The sequence below is a fragment of the Ilyonectria robusta genome, assembly GCF_021365365.1.
Source record: "Ilyonectria robusta strain PMI_751 chromosome Unknown BGZ61scaffold_21, whole genome shotgun sequence".
In the NCBI taxonomy this organism is placed as follows: Eukaryota; Fungi; Ascomycota; class Sordariomycetes; order Hypocreales; family Nectriaceae; genus Ilyonectria; species Ilyonectria robusta.
The window spans coordinates 875111-894266 of record NW_025764455.1 but is presented as its reverse complement, the minus strand read 5'-3'; the positions used below and the strand labels follow the sequence as shown (position 1 = coordinate 894266).

General features: G+C 51.4%; 8 protein-coding genes across 8 annotated transcripts; 3 read left to right on the top strand and 5 right to left on the bottom strand.

The window, feature by feature from the left end:
- Nucleotides 1-738: 738 nt before the first annotated feature.
- Nucleotides 739-2136, top strand: BGZ61DRAFT_362064 (major facilitator superfamily domain-containing protein; the record flags this gene model as incomplete). Its single annotated transcript, XM_046241330.1, has 2 exons — nt 739-895; nt 944-2136. 2 exons carry the CDS (start codon nt 739-741, stop codon nt 2134-2136), a joined length of 1350 nt encoding a protein of 449 aa, XP_046099795.1.
- Nucleotides 2137-2263: 127 nt separating this feature from the next.
- On the bottom strand, nt 2264-2862 carry BGZ61DRAFT_591691 (uncharacterized protein; the record flags this gene model as incomplete). Its single annotated transcript, XM_046256695.1, has 2 exons — nt 2685-2862; nt 2264-2629 (listed from the first exon to the last, which is right to left on the bottom strand). The coding sequence occupies exon 2, from the start codon at nt 2606-2608 to the stop codon at nt 2264-2266; it is 345 nt and encodes a 114-aa protein (XP_046099794.1). The 5' UTR covers nt 2609-2629; nt 2685-2862.
- Nucleotides 2863-3330: 468 nt separating this feature from the next.
- BGZ61DRAFT_521239 (aldehyde dehydrogenase domain-containing protein) lies at nt 3331-5197 on the bottom strand (the record flags this gene model as incomplete). The annotated part of the gene is made up of 5 exons (XM_046252483.1): nt 3331-3584; nt 3677-4606; nt 4676-4768; nt 4816-5012; nt 5067-5197. 5 exons carry the CDS (start codon nt 5195-5197, stop codon nt 3433-3435), a joined length of 1503 nt encoding a protein of 500 aa, XP_046099793.1. The 3' UTR covers nt 3331-3432.
- A 650-nt stretch (nt 5198-5847) lies between these two features.
- BGZ61DRAFT_361967 (amino acid/polyamine transporter I) lies at nt 5848-7332 on the bottom strand (the record flags this gene model as incomplete). Its single annotated transcript, XM_046241319.1, has 1 exon — nt 5848-7332. One exon carries the CDS (start codon nt 7330-7332, stop codon nt 5848-5850), a length of 1485 nt encoding a protein of 494 aa, XP_046099792.1.
- A 1415-nt stretch (nt 7333-8747) lies between these two features.
- BGZ61DRAFT_398094 (fungal-specific transcription factor domain-containing protein) lies at nt 8748-10061 on the top strand (the record flags this gene model as incomplete). The annotated part of the gene is made up of 1 exon (XM_046242984.1): nt 8748-10061. A coding segment is annotated over exon 1 (1302 nt), but the record flags the coding sequence as incomplete, so codon positions are not given.
- Nucleotides 10062-10471: 410 nt separating this feature from the next.
- Nucleotides 10472-12149, bottom strand: BGZ61DRAFT_361849 (uncharacterized protein; the record flags this gene model as incomplete). Its single annotated transcript, XM_046241302.1, has 2 exons — nt 10472-11850; nt 11906-12149. The coding sequence occupies 2 exons, from the start codon at nt 12147-12149 to the stop codon at nt 10472-10474; spliced, it is 1623 nt and encodes a 540-aa protein (XP_046099790.1).
- Nucleotides 12150-13775: 1626 nt separating this feature from the next.
- On the bottom strand, nt 13776-15677 carry BGZ61DRAFT_536778 (MFS sugar transporter-like protein; the record flags this gene model as incomplete). Its single annotated transcript, XM_046254455.1, has 7 exons — nt 13776-14064; nt 14164-14278; nt 14328-14393; nt 14445-14650; nt 14703-15449; nt 15498-15523; nt 15573-15677. 7 exons carry the CDS (start codon nt 15675-15677, stop codon nt 13776-13778), a joined length of 1554 nt encoding a protein of 517 aa, XP_046099789.1.
- A 1159-nt stretch (nt 15678-16836) lies between these two features.
- Nucleotides 16837-18621, top strand: BGZ61DRAFT_536777 (Tannase/feruloyl esterase; the record flags this gene model as incomplete). The annotated part of the gene is made up of 1 exon (XM_046254454.1): nt 16837-18621. One exon carries the CDS (start codon nt 16837-16839, stop codon nt 18619-18621), a length of 1785 nt encoding a protein of 594 aa, XP_046099788.1.
- Nucleotides 18622-19156: the final 535 nt, after the last annotated feature.

Here is a 19156-nt window from a genome sequence, read left to right as displayed (position 1 = left end):
TGACTATATTTTCAGAAACCTGCCGTGTATAGATGAAAGTATTATACTATTATTCATTGTGAAATCTTTGAAGGGGTCCTGGCAGGCCTGGGAATGTGTAGGGTTCTGGGCAAACAGGGAAGCTCGAGATCAGGGATGTGGCCACCATATGATGGGCGCTGTCTCGGCAAGTTAGAAGACGACGCCTCTCGGAATATTTTGCTTGGCTTTAAAACAAGGCAAAAACATCTGCGAGCCTCTCAATAGCCTGATATGTAATCTCACTCAGTGACCGACCCGATTGGCCATTACTTTAGAAGTGATCTCAGCGAGTTGAGCAAGACAAAACTAGTCCTCGTAAGTCATGCAGGCCTGGAAATCCTCTATGCAGATACTAGCTGGCAGTCACATGAGAAATTCCCACTAGTAAAGATCATCTATCTACGTTGCACTTATGCTAGGGCTGGGCTCGAATGCTAACCCTGATCTAATACCCCGCTCACCGCTCCCTCGGATTATACCTTCCATCTTCGTATGCTTGACGATGCGGATGACATATCATATTTGTCACCACTAGTTTATATATGAAAGTAATGTGCGACAACCCCTCAGTTTCCTTCATTCTTTTTTTTTTTCATCAAGTTAAAGTGGTGCAGCCTACCAGGGAGATCCAGCATGACTACAACCCAGGTCCAGTGCTCAGTCGAGCTTCAACCAGCACCGATGATGTCTCGCATATCGCAGCCAGTTTCAACTCAAATGGCTCAACGAGAATCCGGCAATACAGAGAACCAAAGTGAACCGGTACAGGACTTTCACGACCCCGATCATGAGTTCTCGCTACCTCCGGTCGATGGTGGCAAGCAGGCCTGGTGCTTTCTAGCGGCGGCCTTTTGTGTTGACGCACTTATTTGGGGTTTGATCCCCTGTCTATATGCTACTGAATTGATGTTGACTCTGCTAGGATTCCCTCTCACTTTCGGCGTGTTCCAGAATTACTACAGCACCCACGCGCCTTTCGCTGGTGCGAACAACATCGCCGTCATCGGCACCTGTGCCACAGGAGTCATGTACTTTACTGCTCCCCTCATCATCTTTGCCCTCCGCATTGTTCCGTGGTACACTCGGTGGGCACCCACAGTCGGTCTCGTCATCGCCTGCTTCGCCCTTGCCATGTCGTCCTTCTCGACCAAGGTGCCGCATCTGATTGTCACCCAGGGCATCTTATACGGCCTTGGCGGCTCTATTGCATATATCCCATGCATAATCTACGCCGATGGGTGGTTCGTCCGGCGGAAGGGATTCGCATATGGCGTTATGTGGTCTGGTACCAGTCTTGCTGGCATCGTCCTCCCAATGCTGCTGGAAGCCCTCCTCGGCCGTTTTGGCCACAAGACAACCTTTCGCATATGGTCTGCCGTTCTCTTCACTTTGGCTGCACCAATTTCCTACTTTATAAAGCCGCGCATCTCGCCGACGAGCGCACCTGGCTCGGGCTTAGCCATCCGCAATCCCCTTTCCAACTTTCGCTTCGTGTTTACTGGTGCATTTGCCCTCTTCCAGTTAGCCAACGTTGTTGAGGCGCTTGGCTATTTTCTTCCAGGTATTTATCTCCCCTCATATGCGCAGAGTTTCCTTGGTGTGTCCTCATTTCCCGCTGCCGCGACCTTGCTCTTCTGTAACGTCGCCAGCGCCGCTGGCAGTATTGTTATGGGTTGGCTTGTCGACCGCCTTTCCGCACCGTCGTGTCTGCTCCTATCTTCCGTTGGCGCTGCGGTTGGTTCCTTGGTTCTATGGGGTTTGTCCGCTAGCCTACCAGTACTTTATACCTTCTGCATTGTATACGGACTGTTTGCTGGGTCGTATTCATCTGCGTGGGCTGGAATCATGATCAATATTGCAGATCGCGAGCGAAGAAAGGGCCGTGGCGTGGATTCCAGCTTAGTCTTCGGGTGCTTGTGTGCTGGTAGAGGAATCGGCAACATGCTTTCTGGTCCCTTGAGCCAAGCTTTGATCAAGGACCAGCCATGGAATGGCAGTGCTGGATTTGGCTATGGGAGTGGGTATGGACCGTTGATGGTGTTTACGGGTGTTACGGCTATTCTTGGAGGGAGTTCCTTTGTATGGAAGCGGATTGGGTGGCTCGCCACGCCGTGATCTTTGAGAACGATGAAGAAAACTGCGAGGCTTGTATTATCTCCATACTGTGGTGTCGCAGACTCATCTGATCTTGCTTGGAGGCCTTGTGGGAAATTGTATTTGGCTTGAGTTATCTCTATGTTTTTCACACTAAGGTAACCTTCTTTCCATCGGTAGATATGAAGATGGCAACGTTCTTGAAATCATCGCTGAACTCAAAGTTCACCGTTGTTCCTCGAGTAAAATAGCAGACCTGTCCCTTGGTGAGGGTAAACTTCTCCCCTCCAACAACATCGCACGTAATGGACCCTTCTATGACGTAGAAGAACTCGTCGCATGGGTAGGTCAAGGTCGCTGTGCCGCTCTCATGCGCAGCTCCGGCAGCGATTAAGCCGTCGGGGGAGCGATAGGCAATCATCTTGCTTCCATTGTACTCGGGGAAGGCCGTCCACTCAAACGAGTCCCAGTCTCCATGTACCACGCCGGACATGTTGCAACTTTCTTTGAGAATCTAGCATCACTTTGGTCAGCATTGTACTATAGAACTATTTGTTTGAGATTCTTACCGACGGACGGGTGCGAGATGTGACAGTCTTAGTGGCCGAGGCTGGGAGATTGGAGAAAGATGATGAAGTTGACAAGATGGCTGCAACAAGCTCAAGATATACCTGATTATCTCCGCATATACCATAGCGCTAACGCCATTTCTTCGTCAGTTCGGCAAGCTTAACCCTTGATGATGAGCTTCTCGGTTTGGACCCCAAACAGGCAAAGCCAAAATAGCTATGATTCGTAACGAGCTCGCCGATAATGATGCCTTCACAAGCCACCAAAACCCCGCATTTGTTGTCCTGCATATGCGCTACGCTACTTCTGAGGGCTCCGCTTATTGGGGATAAAAGCGGTCCATCGCCTATTCGCTGAAAACGGCAATGCCCGCTAATCTTGAATCTACCCGTGTTGCTGATCTGTCATGTGCCTGTGATAAGAACTGGCATTCTTTTTCGTCATCGGAGGCGGATCGGAGGCAGTATGTACCGGCCAGAATTTGCGAGGTTAATGGAGATAATGACTCCTAAACACAAACTTCATCAGTTTCACTACGTTGAGCCGGATAATTATATTCTCGAAACCCAGGGAGAGTTCGGCGGCTCTACCCATCGGATGGAACCAATCTTGACGTAAGAATAAAGTATTATGACTTAAATGTAGCTTGGAATCATTCTATTTACCGTGATTTAAGTACGGCTTTTTAAACTACGGACTCATAGCATTGGCACGCAGGTCACATTTCGGGATGGCCATGTCTCTAATTTACAGCCGGTTGCCCATGTTGACATGAACCGACTTGCTGCTCGTATACGCACGAATGCCAGCTTCGCCCAATTCCCGTCCAATACCGGATTGCTTCACGCCACCAAAGGGAATACGGAAATCGGAATCGTTGCTGCTGTTGATCCAAACCACTGGAATCGGGGCACCGTCAGCAACCTGGTCGCAGAAAGGATCTTGCGAGAATAACACCGTTTAAGATGAGAGAATGGATGGAATGACTTACTTCCAGCATCAATTTCCTTGGCAAGGGTATGCGCGCGTGTGATATCGCTTGTAAATAGGGCAGCGCCGAGGCCAAAGGTAGTATCATTAGCTCTTCGAATAGCTTCCTCCTCAGTCGAGAAGGGACTGATGACAGCACACGGTCCGAAGATTTCTTCGCGGTAGATGGTCATCTCGTCTGACACGTTTGTGAAGACAGTTGGCTCAATGAAGAAGCCCTTGCCGTTCACATCAGTAAACGGCTTTCCGCCAGTGGCAACAGTGGCACCTTCTGCCTTGCCTGTCTCGATGTATGAAAGCACTCTCTCGTACTGCGCCTTGCTGACTTGGGGTCCTTGGAAAGTCCCCTCCGCAAATGGATCGCCGACCTTGGACGTCTTCTTCACCTCTGCCGTGAAATTCTTGACGAACTCGTCATAAATCTTCTCATGGACCAAGATACGGCTCGTCGCCGTGCAAATCTGGCCTTGGTTGGCCATGATGCCGTAGTGGCTCCACTTGACGGCCTGTTCCATCTCGGCATCTTCAAACACGATGATGGGAGATTTTCCGCCTGATTCGATGGATATCTCCTTGAGGTTTCCCGCAGCAAGTTTTACGATTTCTCGGCCGGTGGGCGTTGATCCGGTAAATGCTATCTTGTCCACGTCCATGTGTCCAGCCAATGCTGCGCCAGCCTTGCGACCGAGGCCATTGACGATGTTGATTACTCCTGGGGGAAAACCAGCCTCTTTAATCATATTCGCAAAGTAGAGAACGGAGAGAGGCGTCTGCTCAGCTGGCTTCAGAACGATGCAATTGCCGGCTGCGAGCGCAGGACCCATCTTCCATGCCGCCATTCCTAGCGGGTAATTCCAGGGAATGATTTGGCCACAAACGCCAACTGGTCCGACGGATGTGTAGGCAAACTTCTTTTCAGTAGTGCTGATGACTATTGACCTATTAGAGATGTTGACTATAATGAGAAAATCCGTCGTCGGTGTATTGTCAAGTTGCTCACCTTGCCCGTACAGCTTATCTGCGAATCCCGCATAATAGCGTAGAACGCCTGTCAACTCGGAAACGTCCCCCGCTGCCGATGAGAATCGCTTGCCTAGTCGTGTTAGATAATAGGACTTGAGGAGTCGTCGTAGGTCGCACCATTGTTCCACGTGTCAATCGTCGCAAGGTCGTTCGTGGCTTTCTCGGCCAGATCAGCAAGCTTCCTCATCATCTCTCCTCGTTCAGTTCCAGAGATATGTGACCATGGCCCTTTCAGAGCTCTACGAGCAGCCTTGACTGCATCATCAATGTCATCGGCGCCTCCTGCATGGACCTTGACGATTTCTGTCTCGTCGCTAATCCTCAAGAGTCAACGATGTTCGCTTCCTAGAACGCGATGGAAAACATACGTGGGGTTCACGACAGTAATAAATTCGTTAGATTTAGCAGGACGCCATTCATTGTCGATAAAGAGACCCAGTGGTTGGTCGTACTTGTGGCCGTTTGGCGCGGTTAACTGTTGGTAAAGATCGGCCGCCATCTTCGTTTGGCTTGCGAGTAGCGATGGATTTTGAGTGGGAAGTTCTGTATCTCACTAGAAATATGTTAAAATTGCACTGAGGAAGTTCTTATACTTTTTTTCACATCACCATCTATACAGTCCCGCCTCTACTTCGTTCTCGTTCTATTCTCTTCGCTCACGTCATCGTTATCACCCCGAGAACGGCAAGATTCATCGACGCCCCACACACACACATGAGGCTCGCTTTACGACCAAAGTAGGAAATTCATATCGCTATGTGGAACCGCGGGGTAACCAAGGCGGGTTATCACAAACACAAGGTCTCCAAAAGTTGCCGCCGTTTCTTCTACGTTTATGGTCACATGGATTAGTCAACCGGCTGCTATGGGGTGTTCTATAATTGGGCTATTGAAGTGCCGGTTAGCTGTTATTGATTGTGCAATGGGATTTATTTGGCTCAAGGCCTCGCTGTTGCATAAATTCAGGGCCCAAGGAAGCTAAGAGATATATTGAAACTAAGACAAGATCCGTAGCGAAATATGTCCCATTGTTTGACGGTAAAACTGTCGCACATACCATGTTGACTCATTGAACAGTGTTTTGTAGACGTCAAACTCAGACGCTTGTGCTAATTCCCGTGTTTCAAATGTGCTAACTATCCTGAGGTTTCACGATGCTGTTCCCGAGTGAACGACTGCCTCGCGCTCAATGGTGGTTCGAGGTGGAAAGCTCGCGTGTTCTCCTTCCTGCATCTCCTCCAGCTCGGGAAATGTGAAGTGTTTCCGACCGTACGAAAACCAGCATGCCAACACAATGATGAGAATACAACCGATGACGACAGGAACGTAATTCATTTGCGACAGCACCAGTGGGTGACTGTACGGAAATGAGTAAAAGATGAGTGCTACTACAAACCAGCAACACAGAACCACATTGGCGACCAGGCCTAACCACGGGAACCAGAATTTGCCATGTTGGAACTTGGATCGGCCGCGGATGTTCAGAAGAACGACAGGGATGACGTAACTGGCGTACTGAAAGAGGATGCCAGTAGCCGTGAAGGAGTTGAAGGCGCTGGTAGAGGCCAGGTATAGGCATCCCAGAATGCTGGTCCAAACGGCGGAGAAGCACAAGGCCCAGATGGGGGTGTTGAAAGGTGACCCAGCCACTTTTATGAGATGGGAGTGAAAGGGGATCCCTTTGTTGATGGCAATGGTCCAGGCCAAGCGTGACTGCCAGACGTGGATTCCAAACTGTGCCCCAATGGTTGAGATGAAGAATAATGACTGAAAGGCAACAGCTGCAGTCTTGCTTTTGCTAAAGGCGTAATATATGATAGTAACAGCAGAATATTGCGTGTCGTAGTCGGTACTGTTAAACATAAAGGCAAAAATGGTCAATAAGCCAGTTGAGAAGCCAACGACGATAGACCACATCAATGCACGAGGTATGTTCTCCTGCGGACGCGGAATCTCTTCAGACAGATGCACAATCGAGTCCAAACAAGAAAAGCACCAATTCAAGCTGTTGAGACCGACGAGCACAGTGACTCCGTTTGACCAGCCAGAGGTATTGTGGAAATGGGTAAAGAAGTCTTCGGCACTACGCCTGTCATCAGAGGCAGCGAAAAGGCCGACAATGACCGACAAGAGGAGAGCCAAGGTCCACATTAAGAGTCCCTTGCTAAACTTTGGCAAGAAGTGCTGAAATAAGGTGGGGATGAGCGTCGATAAGTTGACTGCCTGATATGCTAGGAATGCCATCCAAGGGTCGTATTGAAAGTCGGGATTAAAGAAGGTAACCATCTCAAAGATCATAAGAGGCGAGATGAGGCAGGTGGAACCTCCAACACAGACAGCTCCGGCCCAACTGAAGAGAGCGGTGATGTAAGACAAGAAACGACGATGTTTGGGCGAAGCCAGGCGGGCCACCCATACATACTGGCCACCAGCATCCGGGCAACCAGCTGTCAACTCAGCGAGGCTGACGGCCGTAGCCAAGCCAACCAAAGCCATGCCAATGAAGCCGTAGAATAGCAACATGGTGCCGCCGTACGCAATTGTAGTGGAAAAGGTGAGGTAGATGCCGACGGCGCTGTTTGTTGTCGTGGCACCGATAGCCATGGCGGACAGAGTGCTGAACGGTTTATCCATACGATCGAGCGTGCCGCTGCGAGTTGATTCAGGGCGGGCGAGGCCGACTTCGGGGTCTTTCGACGTTGTGTTCTTGGTGTCCGACTTCATGATTGCGTTGGCGATATAGGGAGGACGAATGATAGTAAAAATGTGACCGTGTCACCACATGTCGATTGAGCGAGTTTCGGGACAAGTAACCGCGGAAAACACGTCCGTTATGAATGTCTCGACTCGCCATACCCCCAAATCACGGATCCGGATCAAGCGGCTGGACTTGAATCTCTGCCTCAAGTCGCAGATATCGATAGCCAAGGCACTGGTGAGAGTCCCAGCAGACTGGACCGACCTCACGCACACGACACGGATGTGGCAAATACTCCCCACACTGAGATTTACGGCTGAGCGAATTGATATCCAGTCGCGTCCAGAGTTCGACGCTACTTGCATGGTGGCTCCGACGGAGTGGGTCATCGCGAAGTTGCTGAATTGGGCAAGTGGACAGTGACAGGACAGGGGACTCATGATCGGGTAGTTGATTAGTCTCTAGACTAGATGGAATCACATTGGCCAAATTCACGGCCGCCGTTAGGAGCCCCTTGACCGGCCGGGATGTCTTGAGTGACCTGGTTAACCCCCTGTCTGAATTGCTCCATCCCCGCGTTATCACACACGATAGCAGGCGATTACAATCATGATTATGCGGGGAATCCCTTGTCCAGCCCTAGCGACGGCACAGCGTAATCTCGAGCCGTGGAATTGATGGTATCTGCCAGGGGGATGGGGGTTCTATTTCGCCCCCTCCGTGGATCATGGCGGCTTGTTAAAGAGATACGGACCTCGCGTGACTGATAAGAACCTGGTGACTTCTCAGGAGCCAACATTCACAGGTCACCCATACCAATGCTGTGAGGTAGTTAGTGCGGATGCGCTGCAAAGTTTGTTGCGTCCATTCGCAGCGCCGCCGTGACCGACCTGCTCCGACGTAAGGAGATCCATGGCACATGCGTCACATGGTACATGTCAATGTTTAAGACAGCCAAAATAGTACACACTTACGGCGTCCAAGCCATTCCCCGCCTTTGCCGGCCATTCAAGCCGCGTGTTAGCGTGATGATCTCCGTGGACCAAACCAAGCGATCAATCCCCGGTACTGATAGACAAGCGTAGAAGGGTTAGATAAAACTAGCGTACATACCGGTACTGTAGCATTGATTCCTCCTTCGAGGTCCGCTCCCCCGACATATCAACCATCCCAGAAGCCCAGCTACTCCAAGCTTGACCAAATCTCGCGTCTTCGCTTGCTCCGTCACATCAACCCAATGAGGACCGTATCATTCCGCGTGCGCTTCGCCAGCGGCACGAAGCAGCAATTGCTGTTGGACGCTCACACGTCGTCGTCTGCAGCTACGCCGCCCTCGACGGTCCAGCGATGGAAGAAGAGTCGCATGGGCTGCAGGGAATGCAAAGCGCGCCACGTCAAGTGCGACGAGACCTTCCCCGTGTGTCTCCGCTGCCAGCGCAGGGGCTCGGTGTGCCTGTCTGAGCAGCGCTCGACTCAGTGGCAGACCGAGATGCCTTGGTTGTCGCCCAATTCGCCCTCGTTAGGTTGCTTCAATAGCAGGGCCAACACCAATAAACGGCTGCTGCAATACTGGCTGGAGAAGTCGAGCCAGATGATGTCGCTCGACTCCAGTAACAATCCTTTATCCTTCCCGCTGCTACCGCGTCTGCTCGAAAGTCCGTCCCTAGTTCATGCCGTCCAGAGCGTGAGCGCCGGCCACGAGTCCTTCTTTGACCACACCGGGCTGCAGACATGTCTTCGGGAACGCGGTCTCGCTATCGAACTTGTGCGCGAAGAGCTACGGGACGCAGAATCCGCTTCCATATCCTCGTTGTTGACCGTATTTTTCCTCGGCGTGTCGGCCGCTTGGACAGAACAAGGACCGTATTCCTACGGCAAGGAGCATCTCGCTGGAGCGCAGGCCATGCTCAAATTTATCATGGCCGACAAACAACACCGCAACGATCCGTTGATTACCTATCTCCTCGGGTGGTTTTTATACTGGGACATGTCTTGCTCATTCATCGCCGACCCCGATGCTCCTAGTCCGTTAGATACCACCGACGTGCTTCAACTCCTCCAGGAATCTGGCGACCCCTTCCATCCAATGATTGGGTTTTCGGCCGAACTATACTATCTGGTTGGCCGTGTTGGAAAACACTGCCGCCTTGTTATTGAGCGAGGAGACCGAGACTTCAATCTCGAGAAAGAACTCGAGGAGCGGCTGCTGTCATGGAACCCCCCCAGCGACCATCAGCACCTTGCAAACTTGGCTATTGCGTACAGAAACCATGCTCTTATCATGCTCTTTCAGATTTGCAACACGCCCGACCGGGAACTACGCATAGCTCGCGGCACGGAACCCGACCTTGCCGAGGCCGAAGGAACAGAAGCCGTCATTCAATCCTACGCCATGCAGAGTCTTCAGCGCATGCTGGACACGCCCAGCCAGGAGGGATCCTTCAATTTCCAATCAATACCGCTGTTTACAGCAGGTGCAGAACTTACACGGGCGGAAGGGAACCTTCGCCAAGAAGTCATCAACCGATTCAAGGCTCTCTACTCGTGCAATCGCATCGCGGTCAACATGTGGGCCGCTGACCTTCTCCAGGAACTGTGGTCATTGCGTGACGCCGGTATAGGAATCTCTTGGATCGAGCTTCTGCTCCAGAAGAACTGGCAGTTGACATTTGCCTGACGGGAGTGTAGTATTGAACTTGTCATCGCGCTGGGGAATGTTTTGCGCAAAGGCTTTACTCAACGGCTATCTCGATGCTTTAATATTATACTTGTTAATTGAAGATGGTAAAATATGCCTTTTCGGTCCGCTTCACAGTGACAAGACATGTACACGCCGTTTCATCTTTGAACTTGTATATCCACTAGCATTTCTTGGTCCCTGTCATAGCAGGCCGAGGCGACATCATGCCTTCAGATATCAAGCTTTCCGAATCCGGACCCTTTCCGAATGGCCATCATCTCATTACCCACTACCGGCTGGACAATCCTGGTACTGCGGGAGTTCACGGCTCCAAAGCTTTCCGGTCTCCTATCCTTAAGCCTAGTATCGCATCTTACAACGTCGTCGACACAGGCTCAGATCCTGGGCTTCAGATTGGCCGAGGTATAATCCTCGATAATCATCTCGGCACCCTTCTCAGCAACGGCGTAAACAGTGAGCATCGGGTTCACGGACGGGATGAGCGGGAAGACACTGGCATCCACCACGCGCAGCTTCTTGACTCCACGGACACGAAGCTGGGGATCGACAACTGCCATGCTGTCCTTGCTCGTGTCTCCCATCTTGGCCGTTCCACATGGGTGAAAGACAGTGCCATGGGTTTTGCGAGTGTAGTCGATGAGCTGCTCCTCCGTCTGGACGTCCGGACCGGGCGCAATTTCTCGCTTGATGAGGTCTCGGAAGGGAGCTGTGGCCGCCAACTTGCGACCGGCCCGGAGCTCGAAGAGGATTGTCTTCAGGTCGTAGTCCTCGGAATCGGTCAAGTAGCGGAAGTCAACGGCCGGACGGACCTTGGGGTCTGACGACTGCAGGTAGACGCGGCCCCGGGAGCGAGGCCGCGGCAGGTTCGGAATCAGACAGTAGGCGTTCTTGGGGGCGTGGTATCCGTGACGAGCCGTGTTGTCGTCGAAGCCGATTCCAAAGACGTGGAACATGGAGTCCATAATGTCGCCGTCGTCGCCCCGAGAGTTCTCTGCCTCTCGGCGCAGGAAGAAGCACACATCGGAGTAGATGACCGACTCTGGCGGAACCGGCATCTTCATTTCCCACATCATGACCGTCTCTGTATGGTCCATCAGGTTCTCGCCCACGCCCGGAACCTCGGCGACCACGGGAATATCGTAGCTCTCGAGCTGGTCTCGTGGCCCGACGCCGGAGAGAAGCAGCAGCCGCGGCGAATCGAAGGCGCCCGCGCAGAGGATGGTTTCGATATCGGCCCTGACGGTCACCTCGAAGCCTGACTTGAGTGTCAGACTGACTCCAGCAGCGACGTTGTCGATGAAGTTGATGCGATGGACCCAGGCGCTGGTGAGGATGGTCAGATTAGGCCGTTTCTCCTCTTCGCGCAGAATCGGGTGTATGTAGGCGACGCTGGCACTGCTGCGGTAGCCGTTGTCCGGGTTATGAGCTATCGCTAAATGGCCTGCTGATGGCGTAATCTTGCCCGTGTGTACAACGTTCTTATTGAACGAGTCCGTTCTGGGAATGTTGAATGCCCGCTGAGCTGCCTCGACCAGCGCCAGGTCGACCGAGTTGTGATGCTTCGGCTGGATCTCATTGACCGTGACCCGCAGCTTGTCGACGAGCCTCACCATCTCGTCAAACGTCCACCCGTGAGCGCCGGCTTCCTGCCACTTGCGGATGTCATACTCGAGAGGCCGGAACGAGATGCAGCCGTTGATGTTGGAGCAGCCCCCGAGGACCTTGCCACGCGAGTGCTGGATGAAGCTGTTCCCTGCGACAGTGGGTTAGCCGACTCGACAGCCTTTTCGCGTGCATTATCATCTTACCCTTGGGCTGAGGCACCGAGCTCCATCGGTAATCGTGCTCGCCTCCCCAGGCGTTGACCTGCAGCTTGAGGTTGTGGAGGTCGTCTTTGCCAACGTCGCTCTCGCCGCCCTCAATCAACAAGATGCTGGCTGATGGGAGCTCTGCAGCTAGACGGCTCGCGATAACGCAGCCAGCGGTGCCGCCTCCCACGACAACGTAGTCGAAGGCGGTCTGGTTGCGTCTCAATCTCTCGACGGTGGCCATTATGACTTTACGAGGGACAGATAGGAGAGGGACAGATAGGAGAGGGACAGATGGGAGAGGGACAGATGGGAGAGAAAGGGATCGCGAGTTGACGAATTTTAGACGCCGCTTGCTAAAAGCAGACGAATAAATTACTAAAGGAACTTGGTAGATATCATTTGCTTTATTTTCCACGCGGACCTCACCCCGGAATGCGCCTCGGCCAAGTCCGCCATCATCATGAGGCCACCGCATGCGGCACGACGGCAGTCCACCGCTCACCCGCTCGCATTTATGACTATTTGGGAAGTCTCATTTGCCATTGGGCGTTGCAATTGCTTGCGAGCTCCGGGGCCTTGCCTGAGACTGTGAAATACTCAGCGGCCGCTACTAAATTGGCCTCGCATCCAGCCCCGATCGGGCAACTCGCTATCTTTCCGAGAGGTGGGATCGGTCTAAAACTCTCCGTGAGCCGATTGCCAGTCCCGAATCTTGGAGTCATGAGATAGCTCCCACAATCGTTGGGGGAATTTGCCACGTTCAGTATATAGGCCTCAGTTGCACTACGCATTAGCGGAGTGTTCATTCCACTTTTGCCGTAGCAGTTAATGCGACAGAATTTCTTCTTCGAGCAAGCATGATAAGTACAACTCTAGCACTCGCTCTCTGCGCACCAGACTGCCGCCAGCCCGGTTGCAAGACGAATACTTATTGCCTCATTCAGCCACACCTGCTGCGTTCGGTGGCGGGGATTCGTCGACGCTCATATTCTTCCGAAGTTGCAACGTCTCGAACCTCAGTCCCGACACCGCAAAGGTGCTTGCTCTGAACCCTCCGATCAATCTTTCGTGAGCCGTTGTTGTGCACAACATCCATCAAAAACGTGCCCGGCAAGAGATTGACGATGGTATTGGGACTATCCTTCCAAACCGCCACCGTCATGTCATCCTGCAAGCGGCGAGTCTGACGAAGACATGCTGACGGAAAGCAACGCCTGGGCAATTCGGCTTTTGGCACAGGTTTCGAAGCTTAAGTGTCAGCTCAAAGAAGGATTCCCGGTCTTCTGTCCCCCGGATGACGTAGATGCTATGGCGGCCTAAGACTGATCAACGACTGTCGCGACTGAAAAGAACGCTGGACCCAGGCGACGTCTTCATTAGATCATTCCGGAGATTGACCTATTAGAATGGGCATTGGTTCAGGCGGCGAACAATACGCTAGACAGTGTAACTTCGGTGTCCCTTGTATGTTCGGATGACGGCGATGTCCTTCTGTTCGGTAATTCAAGGCACTCGGCAATGATACATAAATCCTCTGGTAGGTTAATATCGTAACCTTCGTCACAGATAGTATTGATGATTCAAACCTCTCGCGAGAAAAGAAGGGGCTTGGGTAATCCAAGATCAAGCGTTATTATCTTCAATCTCTACCCTCTATTGAGTATAATCGCTGCGGTTGAAAATGCCGTTCGCAACCCAATAATTAATTATTATTATTTCACCCCTCAATAACCTGCAATGGAGTGTACAGATATTGTACTTGCTGAGCATTACTAAAGCTACATTATACAATCCAAGTCCAGAGTAGGAGTGCGTCCTGTGCCCTAACCTTTACACATAGCTGCTCAGCATTCGTAGCTACTCCTCCTCAAGTACAGGTTGCTTTTTCCCCATTGATTTTATCGCTAGGCAGCACAGAAACATCCACCAAGGAGGTCTTCCTGCCCTCAATATTGTCGCCTTCCATAACATTCTCAATGCTGAGTCCCATTTTCTCGTCAAAGAGTTCTTCAATTTCCTCCAGTGATCGCTTACTTGTCTCCACCCAGAAGAAGTATATAAAAGCAAGCTCCAAGATATCAAATGAGGCATTGATGATATATGTCTTCCAGCCGATATGTTCCAGAGAAATGGGCATGACAAAAATAGCAAAAACCCTTCACGGCTGTGTTAGTAATGACGATATCAAAAAAAAGGATAAGCAAAGCTCAAGGGACATGTGCAATGGGTGTGTGTAAGTAGAAATTGGTACTGACCCTGCCGCGTTAGACAAAAATGTGTACATAGCCATGCCATTTGCACGGAGTGAGAAACTCAATACCTCGGGCGGATACATAACAATCAATGTAGCCCATCCAAGGCTGAAGCCACCTGTGACCTATATTAGTATTGAACATTACTTTTTATTTCTGTATCTCACCTTGAAACAAGAAGATGCATGCAACAGTGCCATACACGGCGGATTTGTTGCTGGATGAACCATACACTACACGGAATAATTAGTATGACTCGGAGCATAACTATACACTGAACTCACATTTCGTCAATCCTCCTACTAAATATAGGAGAACGATAGACCACGATAAGCTGCCAATTGCAAGACGTCTCCGGCCAATGCTGTCCGCGAAATAGGTGCCTGTACATGCACAGACTAGACACCATACGTTGAGAGCAATATTGATCTGCAGTTGGCTGACTGTGTCTGTCACGCCAGCTTGACTAAGCATTGCTCCCAGCCAGTACCTTTAACATGTGTTAGCAGCAAGCCAGATTTCTTTGATCGGGTTTCACTCACGCTGCTATAATGCTTCCACTCAAATTGACGATAATAGCGACAGAGAGGGCCAGTGAGATTCTTCTCCGGTTTGATTGAGTTTTCACCGCTGCAAGCCAACTCTGTGAAGCTGGGTTTGCTTTCTGGTGTTCGATAGTCTCGAGGATTTGACTGTATGTTGTGAGTACTTGGTTGTCGGCCGTATCACCGTTGGAAGTGGCCATGGCCAATATCTTAATTGCCAGCTCGTTCTTGCCTTGAGAGATGAGCCATCGAGGACTCTCGGGAACGAAAGGCAAAACGACGACGCAGAAAATGCTAGGGACAATTTGAGCGATAGAAGGCAACCTCCAGGACCAGGTATTTTCGATCTGGGCTGATCGATAGGTGACCAATGCCGCAATAAGACCGCCGAGAAAGAACAGGTTGTAATAAAAGCCTAGCATGAGGGCTCGAAATTTGGTTGGCGCGATTTCGGCGGCGTAAATCGGACAGGCCATGGAGTTGAGTCCAATACCCGTTCCCAGGATGAAACGTCCGATCATGAACATGGCAGCATTCACAGCTGCGGACTGCAGAATAACCCCGGCGGTTGTAATGACAGTTGCGGCAAGTAGACCGTTCTTGCGGCCGAATTTATCCAAGTAAGGGCCCCCGAATGGGGCGATGACTGCGGCACCAACCCACATGATTGCGGAGCTTGCAGCCTCAGAACCAGTGTTCAAATGCAAGTAGTCGGCAAATGAAGGGAGGATCAGTAGTCCATTCCTATCAACCTGTCAGAGCGGTTCTTGGGAAGATGTAGATTGTAATCACATCATGTTTCCATCGTAACCTAAGGTCTACAGGAGTTAGAAAACGAAGATCAGATACAACTAGCTGTGACTTTACCAGTGAGTTGGCCGTGACGACGAGGAAGACAAGGAGAATGAGTCTGGATGATCGTTCAGGCACCAATCGCCCGGCAGAAACGGAACTGTCGTTTGCAGGCGGCATTTTGGTAAGGTGTTTTTACTGGCCAAGAGTTGGATCCTCTGAGGTGAGATAGATGTGATTTTGGAATTGCAGATTGACATACCTCAGTGGTATTTATAGCAAAAGAAGCGGTTTGGCGATTCCAACCTTGGGCTTCAAGACTAATAAGATACCGATAAAGCGACTACTAAACCGGGGAGGTTCACTGTCCGGGGTCTAGATTGTCCCTCTAATGAATCGATCGGCTCCGGGGCCTAGATTGTCTCGGTGTTGAATCAATCGGTTCCGATACAAGAACATCGTTCATAGAGGTAACAAACAAGGGAGTGACGAGGAGGGGTAAAGATGTCTACTATCTAGAGGCCTTGGCAATCTCGGCCCAGGTGGCACTTTGTGCACCCTCCTTTATGCCGCGAAGAGGAGAGTCCTAATGGACTAACCGGCCCTCGAACTTAATGATGAACTTAGAAGGATGCCATTACGGAGACCTCGGAACTCATCCCAAAGGGGCAAGTCACCACCTCCAGTAAATCTTCATTCCTCAACCCCGCAATCAAGGACGGGCGCCTCGGTAAGACCGGGGAGGGTGACATTCACCCCTCTTTTCTGGGCCATGGCGATAAGCTAGTTAGTCTTTGGGTTAGTTGACTCGCCTCTATGATGTTCTTTGGTAGGTCTCATGATAGCAGACAATCAATTGAGTGTCTTCCCATTTGTCAAGCTTGTTGGCGGCGGCATCTCTAGGTCGCTTAATGCTGAGCGTGAGCGTCTACGGACCGTAGTATGGCAACAACCTCATGAGGGGGTAATCGGCAGCGGCGAGATAGAATAATCGGCAGCGACTAGATAGAAACCCCGCCCGGGTTTTCGGGTACTTTCAGCAGCTGTTGTATCCCGAAAGAATCCCGGTGTTGCCCATCACGCCCAGAATCATCAACATATGTCCTTGGCCGGCTGCGTCGGGGTATAATAGAGCCGAGTCCTCTTACACCCACGGCACGCCGACTGTCAGTACGACATCGACTTCGACATCTGCATCTGCATCAATTCCCATATCTTTCTTCCGCTGTACTTCACACTCATCATGCGGCGGTTTACTACCCCGGCACCGTTTCTACGGCTGATAAGTTGGTTGTCTCTCATAGGCGCCGCCACATGCGCGATCGACTATAAGTCGCGCATGATCTCTGCTCTTGACGACGTCTTTGGCAACGACGACAGCGCTCGCATCCTCCTGGTCCGCCACTTCAACCGCGGCGAGTTCCTGCTGCCGACCAGAGACCCTGAATTGCTGCCAAGTCCCAAAGTACCCCGGGCTGAGCATGGCGTCACCGTGGTCAAGTTCTTTATTCGAACAAACGGACCTGCGCCAGAGCTCCCGTCGCCCAATAGCGGGACGGATGTTGGCTTTGAGATCTGGTTCCCTGACGAGGCCACATGGAACGGACGTATCTATAACCACATCGTGGGTGGTCTTCAAGGTGACACCCAAGTCACTGAACTCGACTTCTCATCGTCCGAGTCGTGGACAGGCCGTTACCTTTCCGAGATGGCTACAGAACTAGGCTACGTGTCTGGTATTAGCAACGGTGGTCAATCCAATCCCAGAGCCTATCAAGACATGCAGTGGCTACTGAATGACGACGGGTCGTGGAACCTCGAGGGCTGGAAAAACGCCAACTGGCAGGCCACGCATCTCTTATCAGTCAAGTCCAAAGAGATTGCAAAGGCCTACTATGGAAGGCCAGCTCACCACGCATACATTTATGGATGTTCTACGGGAGGCCGTGCTGTCTACAAGGCTATTCAGGACTTTCCTGAGGACTATGACGGCTATCTCTCTTCCTGCCCTTCCATCACACAGTCGCGTCTTTTTCCGTCTCTGGGCCATGCTTTCATCGTCATGAACAACCATCTAAATGACTTGTCTGCCTTTACCGAGGTCCAACAAGAGGTTGTGTCGCAAAGAGCTCTCGAGTTTGGCGATACCCAAGTCACAGGCGACCACGACGGCTACTTTAGCACCCTCACAAACAATTACGACCCCACAAAAGACCTTTCTCTCTTGTCGGTCGAAGAAGGGGGTCAATGTACAGAGACTTGGGCATTTACCAAACGCCAACTTGAGGCTATCAATATGATCTGGTATGGCCCGACACTGGATGGGTCGATCCCCGACCCTTCTGTATCCACCGGTACAGATCAGAACCTACAAAGTGGCCAGCTGTGGTGGGGAAAACTTCGCGGCACCGCGCTTGGGTTTATCATGGGTAAACGCGAGATTGTCGGTAACTACTTCGCTGTCATGCTCAAAGATCCGTCTCTCGCCTCCCCGAACTGGAATCATCCGCTGGGCAAGAGCTCCGACGCGTGGATGTACTGGTCATACGACAAGTATACTGAAGCTATCCTAGAAGCAGAGCGCCTCGACAAAGAAGTCTTCCACATGGATTCAGACAACCCTGACCTGCGACCTGCGATGAATGCTGGTGTTAAGATGATTACCTACCACGCTTTGGCGGATCCTGGCGTTGCTCCTCAAAGCGCCATCCATTACCACCTTAAGGCCGCGGATATTGTCGGTGGTGCTGATGAATTAGAAAAGTTCTCCCGGCTGTTTCTTGTCCCAGGTCAAGATCACTGTCTCCGATCCTCAGGTGTGGCAGGTAGTGGTAATCCGCCTATTCCGAAAGTGGAGGAATGGCTCGATCTCCTCGTGGATTGGGTGGAAAACGATAAGGCTCCAGGACAAATTATCGCCAACTCGGTGGATAACACGGCTAGTAGGCCCATTTGCAAGTTTCCTAAGATGGCCAAGTATGACGGTACTGGAGATGTGAACAAAGCATCAAGCTATACCTGTGAGGGTCACTTCAATAGCGGGCCAATGTCGGAGGGGCTTGGCAGTATTCTTTCCACGCAGTACTCCGAGGTGCCGCCTGTAGGTGCCTCTGAAGACCTATAATAGTACTAACTCACCATATTGTTGTCGAAATATGTTGTGGAAGGCCTCCACCTTGACTAGCTCTTCGGGAGATAGCCAGCAACCGGCCAACACATTGCTGGGCCAGTTCAAGGCTTTTCAGTGCTGGATCCGTTTCTATAGCTAAAAAGCACGACTACCAAGAGAAGGACGGGTGAAGGGACAGTGTCGACGGGTAGCCGGGGAATAAATCTTTGCAATAAATGAGAGCGACGCTTGATTCCTTTCTGAGGGTAGAATGGATGTGAGGGATGTTGAACGTAGATACTGTAGAACTACACCCGATATCTACGCTAGATTTGAATCGAGGTGAAACATAGCACGCCCTGTCAATTCTAAAGTCCCCTAAGAATGTTGATGTTCGGTCGAAAAGCGCGAACAAAGTACACAAGTGATGCTATACATACTATAGCAAGGAGGCTCAATTGTAGTGCCTTGGCCCGGCGTGAGCGCTTCTACGCAACGTGGCTCGGTGAGTGCGTCACAGAGGCACTTGGATGATTCGATTGTGCCGTGC